The 21,067-nt window shown below is 24.2% G+C and overlaps 4 protein-coding genes across 4 annotated transcripts; 2 read left to right on the top strand and 2 right to left on the bottom strand. All coding sequences in view use genetic code 6, as the record gives it.

The window, feature by feature from the left end:
- Nucleotides 1-589: 589 nt before the first annotated feature.
- On the top strand, nucleotides 590-1,444 carry TTHERM_000715662 (transmembrane protein, putative; the record flags this gene model as incomplete). Its single annotated transcript, XM_012800183.1, has 1 exon — nucleotides 590-1,444. One exon carries the CDS (start codon nucleotides 590-592, stop codon nucleotides 1,442-1,444), a length of 855 nt encoding a protein of 284 aa, XP_012655637.1.
- Nucleotides 1,445-2,157: 713 nt separating this feature from the next.
- On the bottom strand, nucleotides 2,158-2,661 carry TTHERM_00715660 (hypothetical protein; the record flags this gene model as incomplete). The annotated part of the gene is made up of 1 exon (XM_001031925.3): nucleotides 2,158-2,661. The coding sequence occupies one exon, from the start codon at nucleotides 2,659-2,661 to the stop codon at nucleotides 2,158-2,160; it is 504 nt and encodes a 167-aa protein (XP_001031925.3).
- Nucleotides 2,662-6,392: 3,731 nt separating this feature from the next.
- On the top strand, nucleotides 6,393-12,048 carry TTHERM_00715650 (PAS domain S-box protein; the record flags this gene model as incomplete). The annotated part of the gene is made up of 11 exons (XM_001031924.2): nucleotides 6,393-7,011; nucleotides 7,162-7,505; nucleotides 7,555-7,939; nucleotides 8,005-8,170; nucleotides 8,224-8,414; nucleotides 8,468-8,829; nucleotides 8,897-9,115; nucleotides 9,173-9,770; nucleotides 9,826-10,136; nucleotides 10,223-10,668; nucleotides 10,764-12,048. The coding sequence occupies 11 exons, from the start codon at nucleotides 6,393-6,395 to the stop codon at nucleotides 12,046-12,048; spliced, it is 4,926 nt and encodes a 1,641-aa protein (XP_001031924.2).
- Nucleotides 12,049-13,334: 1,286 nt separating this feature from the next.
- On the bottom strand, nucleotides 13,335-19,293 carry TTHERM_00715640 (phospholipid-translocating P-type ATPase, flippase family protein; the record flags this gene model as incomplete). The annotated part of the gene is made up of 17 exons (XM_001031923.3): nucleotides 13,335-13,405; nucleotides 13,463-13,551; nucleotides 13,610-13,852; nucleotides 14,084-14,162; nucleotides 14,227-14,299; nucleotides 14,367-14,618; nucleotides 14,685-15,164; nucleotides 15,229-15,771; nucleotides 15,828-15,912; nucleotides 15,977-16,115; nucleotides 16,272-16,514; nucleotides 16,582-16,663; nucleotides 16,723-17,097; nucleotides 17,210-17,371; nucleotides 17,926-18,009; nucleotides 18,499-18,651; nucleotides 19,042-19,293. 17 exons carry the CDS (start codon nucleotides 19,291-19,293, stop codon nucleotides 13,335-13,337), a joined length of 3,405 nt encoding a protein of 1,134 aa, XP_001031923.2.
- Nucleotides 19,294-21,067: the final 1,774 nt, after the last annotated feature.

Genomic DNA, 21,067 nt, shown 5'->3' with positions numbered 1-21,067 from the left:
TTAAACACTTTTTGTACAATATTTAAAATATATGAAATGCCAAATTATTCATACTTTTAAATAGAAAATTTAATATTACAATAGAAAATAAGTCATATTATACTAAAAATAAAAAGTCAAAGTAATATAAGTAAAATAATTTAGAAATCACGCAGTCATTTAAGCATTTAAAGTAATAAAATATCAAAAAAAATTTTAAATTATTCTTCTCTATTTTTATCTATTTGGGAAAAGTTCCAATAAGAATGCTCTCAAAAATTCAAAAATTTCTTTTTTAATCAATTTATTAACAAATTTATCAATAGTTAATTAATAAAAATAGATAATTTTGTGAATCGAAGTTGATTTTTTAATAAAAATACTAATTAACACATAAAAAAATTTAAATCAAAATTAATCTTGATTTAGTCGCTTTAATAAATAGTGATCTATCTCTCGAATACCATACAAAAATATTCAAATAACAGAGCCTTTTTAATATTTACATGCTAATATTTAAAATTAAGATAGAGAGATTTCGCAAAAAGAAAGCTGAAGTGTGAAGAAAACAAAAATTATTTTCAATGCAAAATTTAGATTTTTAATCTGAATGAAATATAATTAATAATCTATAGATACAAATAGCGTCATAGAAACTGTCAAGAGAGACTTATAATTGGTAATAAATAAGATTTTTTTATGGATATAAAAAGCAATATTTTTAATCAATAAAAGAAAAATTTAAATAATATATTCAAAAGATTTGAAGTAATTATAAAGCTTACAAATAAATAGAAATAAAACCTTCATATATAGGGTTAAGATTCTACGAAAGAAAAAAAATTGTTTATTTGATTGGAATTAACATTTATATTTAGATTTATATATGTGCATTTATATAATTTTTTTGATTAATAATATTTATGCTTATAATATTATACTACTATTTTGTTAATATTTTCCTGTGAATAGTATCAATAAGTTATTTTAAGCCCTTTTTTGCTTTCTTTTTAATCTATCCGGGCAAAAAGAGATAGATCAATAATAAAGATAATTTATTAGTTTGAATATTTACCAATTTTTTTTCCCATCACCAAAATCTCTTCATTACCATCAAAAGATAATAATAATCCTGAAAATTAAAATTTAATTAACAATAAATATTAAATATTAGCTTAATAAGCTATTTATTAATGTTCACTTTTGCGTCCAAAGTCTTGAAAAGCTAGAATTGTGTTAATTAATGGGAGTAGTGCAGAAATCACTTAATTATAATTTTTGCTTCAATTTTTTTTAAAAAGATTATTATTTTTTAATCAATTATGGATTTATTTTTACAAACAACCATATCATATTTACTCAAAATAATCTAATTCATAATGGTAAATACACGATTACTTTTCGAATGTAAAGACTTGTTCTTACTTAGATAAGACAAGCAAATTAGAGTTAGTTGAGTATCTGAAACTATAAAGGGCTAATATAAAACATTCTTTGGAAGAGAGGAAAAATTTTCTTTTTTTGGAGCTTGGATGGAAAAATATATTTGGTAAGGTTAGTCAGTCGTTTCTTGTTATTTAATTAAGAAAAAATTGATTGATTTTGATTTGAAAGTTAATCAAGCAATATACGTTTCTTAATAAATTTATTTAATATATTTAAAAATTGCAAATTATTCACCCATAGTGAAAAAAGTAATAGAGGTTATTGAGAATGTTATTATTGGGTGAGGAGAAAAAATTTGTACTATTATTTGTTATTATTGTTGATATTTATTTGATTTAATTATTTTTTATGTAAATGGTTATTTTGTGAGATCAGTTTTAAATATTCTGTCATTAGAGCCTAACAAGATATTTTCACATCTGAGCAATAAAAGCAGTCAGCCAGCAACTTAAATCGGTTTGTTTGTAATGATTTAACCTTAATTTAGGTGCATGATTGGAAAAATGAAGTTTAGATATTTATATTTGTTTTATAAGTTTTTTTGGTAAGTATGTATGTAATGTTTGTATAATTATATGATTTTATGAGTATATGTATGTATTTATATCATTTTGGTAAGGAAAAATTTAATGCTTATATAGTAGTCTCAAGAGAAAGTAATTAATATATAGTTTGAGTTTATTATGGAAAATTAGTAGATTTTTATTTGAATAAGATACTTTTTGTGTTTTATCAAAAGTTTTTTGCTTAGTTGCATTTTACGCCATAGTTATTTTAATTTATTTAACCATTTTGGGGCAGCTTGATATCCACAGAAATATCTTTAAGGGAAAGAATATCCAGATTAGGGCTGTTGAAATGTGATGATTTGTAAGTCGATTCTTTTACAGCAGCTTCATCTAGAGAATTATCGTTGGTGCTTTCAGAATATTAATCGCTTTAAGGAGTTACATTTTACTTGTAAGAAGAAGCTTAGCCTTAAGTAGGGCTGAGGACACAGGCTTGACGTTAGCTTAAGAAGCTTTAAATTAATTGTTTACTTCCTTTTGGATGCTATCTTTTTTAATTTAACTTGCAAATGGCGTGAAATTTATAGATGCCTCTTTTTTGTGGGTCATCATCACAATCAACCTTTTAGGGTATCACATTATGCCTGATTTTTATAACGATAGTAGGTTTCTTGTCCATTAAAGGGGGTGCAGAATTATGATCATAGTTATTATCAAGATCAGCCATTTCGCTCGTTTGTTTGATATCGATAGATTGATAAATAGATTTATAGATTGATAGATAAATAGATATGTTAGTGATTTAGTATATAATTTATATTTTAAAAATAGTTTAGTAAGTGATTTAGTTTGTTAGTTAATTAGATTGTGATTTAGCTTCTTTTTTATTCAATGTTATAATTTTTTATTCAGTATTAAACAAAATATTGGAAATATTAATTATTATTATTATTATCATTTATCTTTATCACTTTTATAAACCTCTTTATCAAAATATATATTAAAAAATATTTATTTCAAGAGGATTTTCTTTTCCTTAATTTAATTAATTACCCTGATTTTTCTTTCTAATTATCATGAATTATAAAAATAAAAAATAACTCTAAAATCCATTAAGATGGCTCTTTATTTATATGTATATATTGAAAAAATAGCACCACCAACTATTTATTTATTTATTTTCTTCATTATTAAACTAGAATCTAATTCTAATAGAAAGAGAAACATAAAAAGAAACTAAATCGAATTCTCTCTTTCATGTTCATTTGAATATTATTAGATAAAAACTAAATTTGAATGAACATTATCTGTTTGATTAATTGATCAATTGTTTAAGATAGTAATTTCAATTTTTAGAATCCCCATAACTATTCTCTTTCTCTAATAAAACTAATAAATTTTCCACCTTGCAATAAATATATTGTTTGTTTCATTATTTATTTCATTTTCCTCTCATTATAAATAAATACTAATTCTATCAGCATTATTAGCTTTTTCATATACCTTAATCAATTATCTCATACTATTTTTTGATAGCAAATCCAACCATTCTCTTTCAGTTTTTGGTGAATATCATTCTCACTAATAAAGATTATGCATTTTTTATTCTAATGTGAAAAAATTTTTATTTATATAGATAGCAAATAGAAGTACAAAATACGTAAATTAAATCTATATAGATAAAAAATGATCCTTTTTTACTAAAGCTTTAAAATTTTTAAGTCTATTTTGGATGCCACTCAATATTATTTTAAAGCTTATCAGACAACTTTTTTTAAAAATTTATAAATTTTGCTGTTGTATCCTAATAAATATTGTATTTTATAAAAGGCGATTAACATTAAAATTTAACTTAATTAAATAAAAGATATTTAAGTAACTTAAAAAAAATCCTAATTTTAAAAATATCCTTTCATTTTTTATAAAAACATTTACTAGCTTAGTTTAAAAACTCATGTTTTTTAGTAAAACGAGTTTATTTGTAAAAATTATTTCTTAACTATATTTTGCTTATATTATTTTTTAAAGCTATTGAAGTAGCTTATAACTTGATTAAAACCCAAAATATGTTCTCTGAATCAAAACTGAACAGAATCTAAAACTTATTTATAGATTCTAACAAAATTTGGGAAAAAATTTTCCTTTTTATAGTAAAATAATATAATTTTAATAAAACTGGCTATGTTTGAGTAGGATTTTCATTAAATTTAGCAGTATTTCTTAGAAATTAGTATTTATTAAATTTAAATATTGAAAATATAAATCTTCTATTTTAAAAAACTATGGGTAAATGAAGATAAATTGAAGAATATTTAATTGACTGGGTACATAAAAAATAGTGATAAATACATTCAAGTGCATTTTTCATTATTATCAGATGAATTTATCGCATATTTTATTTAAATTTACAATACTTTGAACGCTTTTTGAAAGCAAAATAAAATTAGTCAGATTTTAGTTTTTATAATTTAAAAAATCGAATAGCTTAGATAACAAACAAAAAACAAATTAATTCTGTGATCTGCAGATTATTTAAAAAAAAGGCGGGAATATTATTAATTTTTTACAAAGAATGCCTGGAGGTTCATGTAAGATTAAACAAAAGGAGATAAGAGTTTTTTTAGTGGTATTTAAATTAATAAGACGCAAAAATTACATTTTATAGAATTTTAATCCAAATTATTTATCAAATATTTTGCACTTTTAAGAAAAATGTATCTATTATTTATATTTATCTTTTTTTAAAGTATCTTAATAAATAGAAGATCAAAATCTAACATTTATTATCTATCACATATTTGACTTAAAGGCAAAAATTTAAATTATAATAATATCATTATTTAATGATAATGATAAAGTATTGAAATTAACCATAAAATACTATTTGAAAAGTTAATTTCAAATAATATTTTTCTTGAAAAATTAATTGTCATTTACTTATTCTTACCAAAAATTTAAAGACTAATTTAAATGAGAAAACGCTTTCATAATGTAAATTCATTAAAAAAATGCATTTATGACTGAATTACGCTTAAATTCTTAGTAAAATAAAAACTGTAGAAATTTTTAGAAACAAAGTTACAAACAAAAATTTCTTTAAAAATTAAATTAATTTCGTTTTAAAATTTTTTTGCAATAAGCAAAAAGTAAAACAATAAAATTTTATTTTACATTTCAATTAAAAGATAAAACAAATAGTAATCATTTTTATGTTTTAAAATTACTTTGAAATCAATCTTCAATATTTTTATCTCTCATAATCAAATTTAAGAAATTTGATATAAGCATATTTACTAATTAGCTTTTTTATATCAATAGTGGATACATAGCTACTAAATTTATTTACAAAAATTACAATCAATAAATTTTAAATGGGTTGTTAACTTATATAAAATTTTTAAAAATTAACATTTTTTCATAAATTAAATATTTTTTAAGATATCTACTTTTAAAATTTTTTACTTTATATTTATTTACTTAACTATGCAAACCTTTTATAATTTAATTATAATTTCAAAATTTTATTGATTAACTATTTTTATAATTTAGGTTTTGTTTATTAAAAATCATTTTAATGTTTTTTTTAATTATTTAAGATAAACTTAAACTCTAACAAAAAATATGAATAACACAGATTAAATAATATTCTCTCATATTATTAAAAATAAAACTTAATTTATTTTTATGTCTTTATTTTAATGAAACTAAATTCTAAAAATGATTTTATTTACTTAAAACATTACTTTCATAATGGTTAATTAAAATTAAGCATATTACAATTAAATATTTAGAAATTATAATTTTAAATGTTTTGAATAATCTTTATCTTGAAAATTGTATAAATTAACTATTAAATACTATAAGACAAATAAATTAGATTTTAATATACTTTATAAACCGAATTATCTATGTTTATTAAGTTAGACTTATTAAGAGTGTAAATAAATGGAATACACAACAGAAGTTTTTTCAAAAAAAGTTTGTTTGATGAAAAATAAAATTTAGGTGAATTAATTGATATGGAATAAAGGCATAGCAATCGATTCAAATGCTAGTAGATAAGTTAATATTTTTACATTGTTGAGTTTTGCAGTTGATTATAAATAGAAAAGAATTAATAAAATTAAAGGAGATATAGCTCTGGAGTAAAATTTTAATTAACTTCTGTCAACAAAATTTAAATAGAAAGGAACTAAAAAAACCAACAAACAAGCTAACAGCAATAAAAGAGCAAAAGATAAATAGTACAATAATACAAGATTAAGTTTGAATATTTAGATAAAGACCCCGATTTCATAGCCAAAATATTATTGCTCACTTCTCGTTATTTTAAAAAAACTTTTATCAACTAGCTCATTAAAAAAATTTAGTTCTACGAAAGTAGGATTAGTTAGTGCAAAAAAAAAACATAAATAAGCATACAATTAGATAAGAATTTCAATATCCATCTGAAAAAAAATGGATGATAAAAATGAAAAAGAGGGAAAAGATATTACGGATGAGTAGGCAGGAATAACAAAATTAATAAACGATATAAAAATTATGATCTTTGAGATCGTAATAAGTTTACTCAAAGAAGAACCTATTTTGTTAATGGGGCGCTCTATTCTGATAGGGCTAGAAACTATTCAAGTTGCTAGCTATGTTTTCGAGCCTCAGTTGGTAAGTTTATGGAAAAATCCAGGCTTTATAAATGTCATTCAATATATAATGAGATACACAAGAATTGTGCCTTTTTTAGAAAATCTAACATTCTCTGCCTTTTAAATTGTCTTCTTCATGACAATCTTCTTTTTAGTTATTGTTATATTTTTACTCATTTATATGATTCTAACAATTCGTAAAAAGGCTTAGATATTTGGCTCAGTGAATAGCTTTGTTAGATACTTTTCAGAGTTTATTTGCTCAATTCTATATATTCCGCTATTAGAGCTATTCCTAATTGTTTTTAAGTGCTCCAGTCAAACTTAAACTACCTCTTCAGCATCCTCAACTAATTCCGCAATAGTCACAACCACTGTAGTAAATGGTGGAGCTTTATATAACATAGTTTGGCCTGATACTCAATGTTACACAGGTAAAGAAATCTAATATAAAAAATTTGTTTTCCATTTAACAAAAAACTATTTAAATTTATTTGAATTCACATAAATGCTAGTTAATCAAAATTTTTAGTTTCGATGAAGCAAGAAATTTATTTATTCTACTTTTTTAATTACTAAAATAGGAAATTATATTGCTTTTGTTTTACTTGGAAGTTTGTTTTCTTTGATGATACTCATTTACACAACTATTATCACCCTAATTTATTTTGAATGCAGACTTACAACAACTGATTGTAATTCAAAATCAACTGCGAGAGGAGACTTACTATTTCTACTATTTAAGACTACTTTAGTTGTCTAATTTACATTCTTGACATCTAACTCATATCAAGTTATCATGATCTTCATTTATTCAATTGTTTCTGCTTGGTACTTTAGCCACTTTAGCTTTAACTTATTTTACAATCATTACTACGTTGCCAAATTAGTGACGGCTAAATCTGCTATATGTATGTGGACATCACTAGTAAATTAATTTTATTTTTATTTAATTCAACTTTAAATATAATTATTAGATGCTTATTCTAGCAAAGCTGATGGAAAACTATGCATTTGATGGAACGCCTTTTATTTGGATTATAGGAATGCCTTTTATTGTTTTAATTGTAGTGATCAGATAAGATTAAAATTTCGAATACATTTTAATAAATAGCAACAACTATGAAGTATTATCTTAGCCTATGTGTCAGCTTGTTTATTTAACTAAATTGCTCAATCTTTATCACACTGACAAAAGTATAGCGATTCTTGTCGACGGTTTTCTAGATTTTCACAGGTCATTAACAAGTAAAGAAGATTCACATACAAAAAGGAGAGTTTTAAAAACAACAAAATTCTCAAAGATGCTTCGGGAAAGAGGTGAGTGCGAGCAAGTTATTATGGTAATTGCCGTACTATAAGGTATAACTAGAAATTTCATCATCTACTTAATAATTTTTAATATATTTTTTAAAATTAACATACAGGTATGTATTATTATGGTCTCTAAAAATTCCCCAATAATACTAGGTTAAGAATTCTTTATGCTTTGTATTTGTTAGATAAAATGCTTTCTAAGTAACAAGCTTTGCAAGAACTGTTAAATGCTGAAATAGAAAGGCCTGCATTCGATGAGTCCTTTATCATTTACAGGTAAAATTAATTTAACACTTCATAATAAGGTTTTACTTTATTTTTTTTATAAGATACAAACAAATTATAGAAAATTCATTAATGGAAAGGACAGGAATGGATGGTAAGAAAGGAGATAACTTTGAAATGGTTAATGAACTTTCAGTTTAAAACCATTTGAAATAGTGTCGCTAAAATGTAGAAAAAAGTGCAAATTTGCATATGGAGTTTTGGTCATAGCTTAGTGAAGATTCACCTGATTTAGGTATAATAGTTAGTATATTATAAATATTTAATAAAATTGATTGTTTTAAATAGGAAAATTAAGTGAAATTGGTTATAAAATTAACGTTGTCAACAATTTAGCTTCAGAATAATGGAATAAACTCTAGCAAACTGATTCTAATGTGCCTTCTATGATGAGACTCTATGCCAAATTTATGATAGAAATTTTAAACGATAAAGAAGGAGGAGAGTAAATCTTACTGAGACTTGGAGATATGAATTCAAGAAATAGTAACAAAAAAGGAAGCGCTTTAATAGATTTATCTTCTGAAAGTAAACCTACTATTTTTATTTCAGCTGAAGATGACTCTTTTGGCATCATAACAAATATCAATTTAGCTGCCTCTGGACAGTTAGGTTACAACAAAATGGAAATTTTGAATCGTAATGTGAAAGTAAGAATTTTTATAACAATAAAATAAAATATAAAAAACCAATAAATTTTTAAATTTCCAAAAATAGGTTCTTATGCCTCAAATGTATTCCAAATATCATGATAATTTTTTAGAAACATACTTATCAACGCTTGAACCTAGAATTTTAAACAATGAGAGATTGTTACCAGGGAAGAATAAACTAGATTACCTTGTCCCACTTTAAGCACTAGTGAGGCATGTTCCTTCCTTGATTCACGGCTTACAGTTTGTTGCTCAATTTAAAATATAAAAAACTGTCAATTTAGTAAAGATTTTTTCATTATCTATTGAAAATATTTGATTAAATTCTTAATAAAAATAGTACACCTATTTGTTGATAGACACTGAAGGGAAAATACAGAATCTGACTTCTACCTGCATCAGTATTCTTTCAGTAGATTAGAAAAGAGTTTTGAAGAAAAAAATGAATATAGTAGATGCTATCCCTGATTTCTGGGACAAACTCAAAGAATATTAATCAAAAAATGGTGGTCACGCAATTGTTTGTGATCTTAGAAAGAAATCAAAAGAGTTCCCAGCTAATGTTTAAGTTCAAGAAGTCTCATTTAGACTAGTCGGCCACTAAGGCTTTTATGTTAAAATAGAAAAATAAAGATAGGTTAGTAATAAGTCAAATATCGCAGAAACCCTTGCAGGGAAAGATACTAATAATACTCTTGCTAATACGATGAGAACAGATAGGAAAACACTTCTAAAACACTTTTAAGTAAAGTACGATACCTTTAACAAAAAGTATCTAGGAGAATTATGCGAAGGCCCTCCTGTTTACACTAACGATGATTTCGATTAATCTCATATTATAATTTCTCATGATAATTCAGTTATTGGAATGAGCCATATTGATAAAGTTGAAGATCTGAGAACAGCAGAAGAAAAGCTTGATGCAGAGGAGCTTTTGAGTAAAATTTATTATTTTTTATATTTAAATTTAATAACTTTTTTAATTATAAAAAGAACCAAAGTATGGCGCAGGAATCAAGACAGTTAGGCTAATAGATGGTTAGTTAAAAGATATAGAAGATCTTAAAAGAGATGATGGAGAAGATGATGATAATACTGATGATGAAGACAATGGCTAGGGACTTGGGTAAAAAAACGCTGAAGAAGACGAAGCTGAAGATACAAAAGAATTAGGAAATATCTTTAAAAAGAGATCTAATTTCTTATAATTTACTTCAAGCAACTAATTCCTCTATTCAAATTCCATGAAATAACTGCGTTTAATAAGCTATTTGTTCATAATTGTATTATGCAGCATGTGTTTGGTAAATTACATTAATATTAATTTTATTTCTAAGATTATTGGACAACTAACGATTGAATGATTTTTAATTTTATTAAATTAAATTAGCTCAATCATTTCCTTACATCTAACTCCTTTGACGAATGTAATACTAGATACAATTTATTAAATTAAAATAATTTGATGGCTGCAGAAGGACAGAGAATTCTAATGAAAATAACTTAAATGTGCTCATTAAACCAAAAACTAATAATTGTAAACGATCCCACTGATTATTTTACATCGTTGCAAACAGATTTAAGTGCAAGTTATGATTCTATGTCTACTATTTAAACTCAGCTATCATAGGTTACTTTAGATTTAACTGCTTAGCACAAAAATATGTTGACAAATAATGTGATAGCCATTAAAAGTAAAAATAGTGATGGTTCCATTCAAACAGATATGTACAATTTCAATGACGTTACTCGTTAGCTACTCTCAGTAGTAAATACACTGCAGTCTGCTCCCATCTCTAAATTTAGCTTTTTAGATGAAGACATTTATAAAATTTAGTAAAATAGTTTATTGTTAAATTTTATTAAAATGTTTTTCTTTTGATTATAAATTATTTATGCATTATTTATTTATCAAATATTAAATTTTATAGATATAATTTCTTAAATGACTACTACATTGCTTAGACTTAAATATCAAACTACTTTGTCACAGAGCTTGACAACTGGGCAAATAACAAGAGTAATCTATTCTTAGTTCTTCTCATTTTATCCATCATGCTCATTCTAGTTTTGCTTTTAATAATTCTACCATTCTACTTCTGGGTGACAAAATCACAAAAAGAAGTATTGACAATATTTTTAGAAATCCCAACTCCTAAAGTTAAAAAGCTGTTTTAAAAATGTGAAAATTTTGTTAATCAAATGCAATCTGGAAATGATGAAGAAATGTTTAGCGATACCTCTCTACAAAGTAATCACGGAGAAGAAGATGCCATGTTCTTGAGATCAAAGGGTAAAAAACGTAGAAAATTCAAAATAGATTTAAAAAATAGAAATAATTTCTTTATTCCCTTTATACTTTGTGTTCTTTTCTTTGAAGCATATTTCATAGCAACATACTTTGTAAGCACTTAACTGGCAAATAGTGTTCAATAATTTGTTTAAGAAATGAATACAACAACCATGTCTGAGAGATATTATTCTTATGCCTTAAATGTTTAAGTAGAATTATTGATCGATCCTTTATTCACTGCTAACTTAGGTACATCTCATGATTATTTAACATAAGCTGTCAATGGTATGTATAACTTAAATTCGGATGTTTAACGTGAGCACAGTAATAACATCAACGCATTAGATGCTTCTTATGTTTCTTAGTACTAAAATATTATGTTCACTAATCAAACTTGCCAAATACTAACTGACGCGCGTATCGCTTCAACTCAGTCATGTGAAAATTTTGCAGAAGGTACTATCATGTAAGGCTTAAGTCTCTCATTACCAAGATATATAGAGAATTTCAGATATGTAACATCTTAATATGAAGATATCCTGAAAAATACAACTGATCAGACCAAAATATTAAATTATTTGAATTAACAAATTAATGGAACTCACATATAAGAAATGTATGATATGCAAGATTTATATGTGCGTGGTTTGTTTGAAAGTTTAGTTAATGTATTCCTAAGTAGCTTATCAACGACTCTAAATTCATCATAGGGCACAAGAGTAACACTGCTTATAATTGGACTTATTGTTTAAGTTTTACTTTACCTTTTCTTCTGGTTACCTGTCTTAGCAGCTCTAAGCAGAGAAGTTGTACGTATTCGTTCTATGATTACAATGATTCCTTTAGAAATATGCTAGCAAACTAGGCTTATTAGAGAACTAATTTAAAACTATGCAAATATAAATTCAAGCATTTAAGATTGATTTAACATAAAATAAAAATTTTTAACAATTATAAAATAATTTAGTAGTCAGAGTTTATTCATTTCTTCATATTTTGTATAATAATTAATTGAAATCATTTCTTTCTATTAACTTTTAATTTTTAGTCAACAGTTAATTGAAGTTGATCAAAATAATTTATTCATTATTTCTTTGTTTCTTGTTTTTTTACTACGGACGTACTTAATTAGTCAAATCAATATTTATTTTATTTAAATCATAAAATTTATTTTAATTAATTCTAATAAAATTTGCATGAAATCATACTTTTATACTTAATTATAGGTTGGTAGAAAATTTTTCTTAAAGAAAACAATTGAATTAATTTAATATTTCATTAAGATGAATTATTAGTAAGGTGGTAAAAAATTAAAAATAAAATTTTCCTCTCCTCTTTACAAGAAAAGAGCCTATGATATATATTTATAATAAAAAAAATCTACCTTTTTTAATGTTTAAAATAAAATTATATATAGATTTTGTTTCCTTATAATAAATACTAAAGGAGTTAATTTAATGTAAAGTTAGTTATACATTTTTTATTATTTTAATTTTTAAAAATGAAATATTTAACTTCATTTTACATTTAATTTTAACTATGCAAAAATTCTTTTCTATTTGTTATAATAAATTTTTTTTATTATTTTTAAAAGCTAAATAAAAACAACTAGTTTACAATTCTTTTAAATTTTATTAGAAAATTTTTTAATTTTATAAAAATAATTATAATATGAAGGTAATAAATTTCTTTCAAACATATATATCTTTTTGGAAAATTGGTAATTGGTTGTAAAATAATTACGAAACATAGATAAATATAAGATGTGTAAGAATAGAATAATATTTATAAACTAATCATTTTCTAAATTCTCAATAATTAATAAAGAGGGTTAGATAGAACAAAGAACACTTTCGAAGCAATTTTCAATAAAATCACTCTTAAGGATGAATAGTCTATGTAAAGATTCTTATTTATTTATTTAGTTAGTTAGTTAGTTTTGGTGTGTATGATTTTATGTTGATAGTTAAACAAATTTTGTTTTTGTTTAGTATATATATTAAAAGTATATCTAATAGATTAAAGTGAGCCATTAAAGATTATGAAAGCAAAAAGATATAGAAAGAAAGAATAAAAGATATTTTTAAGAGGCTCTTTATATAAATTCTGTAATTTAATGTTTTTTAAAAGAATTTATAAGATTTATCTTTTGACAAGAAATTTATTGCTTAATCTGTAAAGCACATTAAGATAGTCATATATTTTATTTTCAGTTAATCTATTGTATATCTTAATCAATATCCAAAGCAGCATTTTCAATCTATATTTGTTTATTCCAGCCTGTATTTTTTAAATAATTAATAATTGTTAAAGTTTTATTTAAATTTTAATTATTACGATCCCATAGCTCTAAGAAATAGTCAAGCATTGAAGTAGATGCTATGATAAGAATGTTACCAATATGCAAATTAGGAGATTTAATAAAGCTTATTATTTTTAAACATTCTTAATTATACAAATTTATTTACTAAAAAAATGTCTTACTCACTAAAAAGCCCATGAATAGATGAAAAGGTGAATGAAGATGAAATTACTACTAAAGTTAATAAATAAAATGCCATTGAGCCAAAATTAATAATTAAGCTTCCTAAGCTATGCTCATATGAAATTATCAAAACTTTCAAATTTGCATTGACCACAGCCATACCAAATACCATTGTACCTGAATCCCAGAATCCAAGTGTTTTACCTTTTGAATCAGAGAATGAAAACTCTAAACTTTGATAGCTTTTGTTAAGTAACAATAAATAAATAAACAAACAAACAATCAAAAATAATAAATAAGTAAGTAAATAAAATATAAAATTGGATGCAATCAAAGAGTGATAAATAAAATTTATATTTGCAAATATTTAAAAACTATAGAAAAAATAATTGGAATTTATTAAGTTTAAATTTTAGGAAAAAAAATATAAAAGTTTGGAATTGAAATAAATTTAGTTGATTTAAAAAACTTACCTGAAAAAGGCTAATATTACTGATTAGCAAACACCGCTGAAGAACCAAGCCCAGAAAACTTGTGTGTTAAAGAGTTAATCTATTAATAATTTAATTAGGAATATTAGTTAAAATAAAGATGAATGTATTTATGTATTTATTACGCTTTAGACCCTATAAGTAGTAATTCTTTTTGTTTTCTAAAAGCACCTTGTAATCAAATTCATAGTCATAAACCTAAGATTAATTAGTTAATTGTGATGAATATTTCATTTAGAGAGAAATTTATCAAGAAAAATCTTACTGCATAAATTATAATTGGGAGAGATGCATAAAATACGTTGAAAAGCTAATAGATATAACTATCATATAAGGTTTGTCCAGAGAAATTATTATAGAACGAGTAGAAGAATTATGGTAAGACCAGCACTATGTTCTTGTAAAAATTGTAGCAAACTAACTTAGAATTTCTTCTGTATGACTCTCTTCCATGGAAAAATAGGAGATTTCTTAATATTTTAAATTCACCAATAGAATAGTCACTCGCTCTTGCAGCCTTTGATTATTTTTAATATTGAAAGCATTAATAAAAAATTGATTTATTTAATTATAATTAATTTACTTGTTAGCCTTCTAAACCTTTAATACCAACACCGACATGTGCTGCACAAATCATATTTACATCATTAGCTCCATCACCTATTGCCAATGTTGAAACATTTGGCTTATTATCTCTTACAAGACTTACAATTTATTGCTTTTATTTTGGAGAAACTCTGCAGCACAAGACTGATGTGCAATTATTTGTTATTGTTAGCAGAAGGGTCTTTGGTCCTTCAACCATTGCATGCACCAAAGCTTCACCAGTAATGATAAAAGCATTATTGTCTTTTACTTTATTTTGATCATCAACATTTGTTTCTATCTATTTTTTTATATTACGGAGCTATTTAAGGATATCAGCTTTTATTATTTCTTCAGGTTTGTCTTCTACATCTTTTCTTAATTTAACAATGTGCTAATTTAAATCATGAGATAGAAGTTTGCAAGAAAAACCAATATTGATTGCTGTTTCTACTTTATCACCAGTTAATACCCAAACCTAAAATTATGTAAATTATTAATTTTTTTAAGTTCTTTTTTTTCTTAAATATATTATTTATTACCTTAATTCCTGCACTCTTCAAAGCATGAATAGTCTATCCAACTTAATCCTATAGCTTATCTTCAATGGCAGTAGCTCCCACTAAAATTAAATCCTTTTCTAAAAGAGCTTGGACTTCTGTCATTCTTTCTTCTCTGTTTTCTATAGTTGTGCATGCTTCATGATACTATTTTGACCAACTCTAATACTCTTCATTTGAAATTTCTTTTTCACACAATAAAAGAGTTCTAAGACCTATATTACCATAGTCATCTAAATTCTTTTCAGTCTCTTAGATTTTAACAGATTTTTATTTATCCATGAGAGAAAATAGAACGGAATCAGCACCTTTAGTGTACAAGTAATACTTATTAGTTTTTAAATCTTAAATGACAACGGACTATCTCTTTCTAGTAGAATCAAAATCAAAAACATGCAATTGTTTAACCTGTCTGTTTTCTCCTTTAAAGGTATAAATTAAATTCTGTTACTCATCTATTCCTTTATATTCAACTCCACAATACTTTGCAAAATTTACTAAAGCAAGTTCATCAGGAGAAGCTGCCTAAAATTAAAAGTAAAATTAAATTTTAAATAATTGATGCAATAGTATGTATGTACATTGTAAATAATTTCTTTTTTCCCATTTTCTTCCTTTTCTTCAGTAATGACTGTGTGAGTTAAAGCTAGGATTTCTAATGTTTTCCTAAATTACAAAAAATTTATTTAAAAATCCTTCTTTTTTTAATTAATTTTTATCATTTTTTTACTTAATTTTCAAATATTCAGGGTGACTTTCATTTTTAAATGCAGTAAAGAAAGATTGATCTCTAAAATCAACATTTGTAACTTTTGGGAATGCTGAGATATCCTCCATATAATTTGGATGTTCTCTTTCTTATGGTTCACCTTTTTATAATTTAAAAAATTAATAAATTTTATTTAAAATATATAAAATAATATTTTTTATTTAAAAAAACATACAAATTATATAAATAAATTCTTTCTCTAATTTAAGAATGAATTGATAATAAATAAATAAATGTAGTTAGTATGCTTATTTACCGTATGAAATACCATTGATTGAAATCTTTTTAAATTCCATAATGTTACAAGTTAATGTTCCTGTTTTGTCTGAGAATATATATTCGATTTATCCCAATTCTTCATTTAAATTTGAGCTTTATACACTTGTAGGAGTGATTACGGTTTCCCCTTTTTCATCTACGCAAGTATAAACCATTTATTCATCTAAATTGATGATGATAGCTTAGAAGAATTTAACCATTTCTAATGTAACAAGCAGTGCTATTTAGTGATTAAAATATTTATAATTAAATAAACACCTTTTTTGTTTGTTTCATTAATAAATTACATATTGGGACAAAGTTATTGAAGATGAGAATCCAATTGCCAAATCTTACAAAGAAGTTGTAGTAATCACTATTATCTTCAACCTAATTATAGTATAAATCAGATTATGAAAAAAACAAGTATGTGTATTAAATAAATTTACTTAGTTCTAATTAATAGCCAAATAAGGAAGATAGCTAGCATTCGAATTGTACCAGATCATATAATAAAGTGAGCAAAAGAAGCACAGTACTATTTGTACTACAAAAATCAAAATAATTTGATTACCCATAGTCTTTTCAAGATGACTCTTTTTTGCTCTAGCATTAAAATTGTTTTTCATAATTTTGGTATCATGTCCAGTGTAAGAAACTAAACCTAAAACCCATTTTGTATTTTTTAATTTGCAGCCTCTGAGTAAGAAATTATTTATATCAATTGAAGCTTGAATTCCTGTAAAAGAGCAAGTTCCTTTAAATTTGTGTAGGAGAGGATTTGGTAATTCATAGGAAAAGACTATAGTTCTATCATTTGCTTACTTTAAAAATAAATATTAATAATTAATAACTCGAAAATGATAATTAATAATAACAAAATATCCTTTAATAAATTGTTAAAATATTCTAAAAATAGCTTAATAGAATCTTTACTTTATATTAAGGTCCATAATATTAGTAAAGATCTTTATGTGCGTTACGTTGTTTTAAATTAGTCTCACCATCTAGAGATTTTGTTTCGATGTAGCAAAGACCTTTAGGTTCAGAGGTGGTTAAAACTAAGATATCAGCAGGAAGGAAATCTTTATCTTCAACCTTTTTTAAATATGATAACGAATAAAGTAAAGAATTAATCTCTGTCATATATTTTAAGTTAAGAATTCTTATAAATTCTTAAAAATATTAAAAATCAAGCTAATTTTAAGAGGAAAAAAAATTAATCAATTTTTGAGTACTAGAAAAAGCTTTTTTCATTTTTGGAAATTTGTATTTTTTGTTAATAAACTTTTTTTTTGTGTGATTTTATGAAGGGTATTTTGAGCTTTATTCTTATTTTATGAAATAATTCAAAATATTTTATGAAAACTGCTTCGAACGAATTACTGTAAATTTTTTTCTCTTGTAAGGATAAATTAATCAAATTTGATTAATTGATCGAATTTATTTTATTTTTAAATTTATTCATCTAAATGCATTATTTTATTTATTTATTGACTTATTAATTTTCGTTTAATTAAAAATTCAAACAAGTAATCTTCTCTAACTTAATAAATAATTCACTAGCTCGCTAACTAACTAACTAAATAAATAAATAACTAACTAGCTTTCTATTTATAAAAATAACTTAATAAATAGCTTTTAATTTTTACCAAAATGACATCTCCAACATAAAGCTTTGCCCATTCGACCTCCACAAACATATTGTTTTGTATATCCCATTTCTTTGTTTTACGCTATTTTATAAAATTATATTAGTTAATTATTATTCATGAAAATAATTTTGGTTAGTATCTTTTTAATTAAGCTTTAATAAAATGCCAAACACTAAGCAAAATTACAATTTAGAGAGCATTTTATTCGAAAAATGCTTTTAATTCTCAATAAAATTTAAAAAAAAATAGAATGACTATTTATGTAAATTTTTTATTGAGAAGTTAGCTCAAATAATTTATTATCTTGTAGAGGTTTTAATAGTGTTTTTTAGTTTTATTTACATGAAAGTCTATACTTATTATTTAAGGTATTGTAAATAAGCCATTTCTTTGTTAAATTACTTATTTTAATGCTTTTTTATAATACACTTCTTATAATTTTGTTCATTTAAATTGTCTCTTTAAATTAATTGAAGTTTTCCATTCTATTATTGCTAAGTAAATGGAACTACGTTTGCTCATTGCTAATTAATACCAACTACTAAATAATGATATATAATTAATTATTACATTATTCTCTTCATTATCAGATTTATGACGTTTATAATCTTCATAGAAATCCTTTGCTGCAGTAACTACAAGAATGACAAAGAGCGGCAAGAAAATTGTAGGAATACCTTCAGAAATTGAAATTTATGGAATAATTTAAAAGAACCCAATAACCTATTTATTGTTAATAAATGTAAGATGATATATGATGTAAATATAAAATTTAAATTCGAATAAATTAATCATCTCTCATCTTATTCATTCAAAACACCTGCAAATGGCTGTATAGCACACGTTATCCTACACATTTTAGCTTTCTAAAAAGGTATTTTAGATGTTTTTTGTTGATATATTTTTTTTTTTTTACTTTTTTTTTGCTGTTGGCTTCAGGTTTCTCCTGATAAAAAACGAAACTAGAGTAATATACTAAAGAAGTATTAAAAAATAATAGGAGTTAAAGTGCCTTTAATTAAAATAATGAATAAAAAAAGGTTTATTCAAGTAGAAATGAGTGAGTAAGGAGAGAGCCTAATAAAAAACAGTAAGAAAAAGGAATATGCATACTAAGAAATACAGATTTGCTATCTTAGAAAATTGCTCAATCAAATTTTTAGGCACAAAGTTAAAGTAATTGTATTTGCTAGTTGAAATCGAATTGTCGCATAAATTTTTATCAATTCTCATTGAAGTGATCTATCTATTTTTGATTTATTCCCTTCCTAATTTGCGTCGCTTCTTTTCTGGAATAAGTACATTTTCATATTCGTAGTCGTACCCAAAACCTTTCTTGGATACATTTATGTAGTTTTTGCTCATCTAATTCCTCTGCCTTAGCACTTTAGCGTTTATTCAGCTACTTATGCTCTTTTCTTAGAAAATAATATTAAACAATAATTAGTTGTTTTTGTTTATTTTTTTTTTATTCAGTCAATTAATAATTAATTGCAATAGCTATTTTATTCCCTAAACTAAAAACCTTTTTCTTTCTTTGTTTCTTTATCTATTTATTTATTTTTTTTGCTTTTTAATTAGTGGTTGGTCAAAGCAATCTTTCGGAGTTAATTTCAATTAATTATTAATATTATATCTAATAATTTTTTGGCTTTTTATTTTATTTTCATTTTTTTCTTCTCCTTTTCTTCGTGATCTTATTTATTTATTAATTGACTTCCTAACTTATTCATTCAGTCTGTAGTCTTTATAATTAGTTTATTTGAGTTTCACTATATTTTCTTAATTTTTAGATCAATTTCATTCATCTAGTCAAAACCAAATGTTGTTAATTTTATAATCTTCGTCTTAAATTAACTTTAAAAAATTTTAAATTAATCATGCATTGAACAGAGAGACATACAGATAGACCTACTAGCTTTAATTGTAGTGAATCAAGTAGTCACATTCAATTTTTTACAATAGTAATAAAATTGATAATTTTATAATCTTAAATATAAAAATAATAATAATAATAATAATAATAATAGATAGAGACTTCATTATTTCATAGTAATCACATAAAACTAAATTCGATTTAATTATTTCTTATTTAAAAAATAATTTAGAATAATGAGTTGTATTTTTGATAAAATATGATTTCGAGTTACTTGATATTAGATGCTTACAATATATTAAATGTGTCAATTAAAATGTATTTATTTGATTTAGGACTATACATAATATTTTTGCATTGAAATAAGATCTATTTGTCTATTTTAGTTATTATATTAGTATTTAATTCATCTAAAATTTTAGTAAGCTATTTTTTTAAATTCATTCGATCCCGATTAGTGATTTAAATAAATTATAGAAAAAAATAATCAGCAAGCGACCATATTTTTTTAACATGGATAAAATTTTTTATTTATAAATCTTATTTTTCAAATACTAAATAAGGAATTTTTTAATATTATCACTTAAAATGAAGAATAATACTATTTATAATAAATAATTTTTTGAAGTTTTTCATTTGATTTTAATTGATTTGAAGAAAGTTATGTCTTCAATTCATTTGAATATATTCTCATAATTAATTTTGAATATGAGTTTCTAGAAATTTAAAAGATTAAAAGTCTTTAAAAAACAAAAAAATGAAGTTACTAAAAATTAATTTTTAAATAAAATTCAATTCTTCAAATAAAGCAAAGAGATATTTATAAGCTCAAAATTAAAAAAATCAATCAAAATTTTAATTAATTTGTCTAATTTTAAAAAATCACTGAATTGAAAATTTAAAGAAATGAGTAATAAGCTAAAAAGCAAAATAATTTTTTACAAGATTATTTGTAGATTTATTTATTTTTTATTAAATTGATGGGGTTGGGGTTGGGGTTGGGGTTGGGGTTGGGGTTGGGGTTGGGGTTGGGGTTGGGGTTGGGGTTGGGGTTGGGGTTGGGGTTGGGGTTGGGGTTGGGGTTGGGGTTGGGGTTGGGGTTGGGGTTGGGGTTGGGGTTGGGGTTGGGGTTGGGGTTGGGGTTGGGGTTGGGGTTGGGGTTGGGGTTGGGGTTGGGGTTGGGGTTGGGGTTGGGGTTGGGGTTGGGGTTGGGGTTGGGGTTGGGGTTGGGGTTGGGGTTGGGGTTGGGGTTGGGGTTGGGGT

This window comes from Tetrahymena thermophila (assembly GCF_000189635.1).
Source record: "Tetrahymena thermophila SB210 genomic scaffold scf_8254377, whole genome shotgun sequence".
NCBI lineage: Eukaryota > Ciliophora > Oligohymenophorea > Hymenostomatida > Tetrahymenidae > Tetrahymena > Tetrahymena thermophila.
This window is presented reverse-complemented; position numbering and strand designations above follow the sequence as displayed.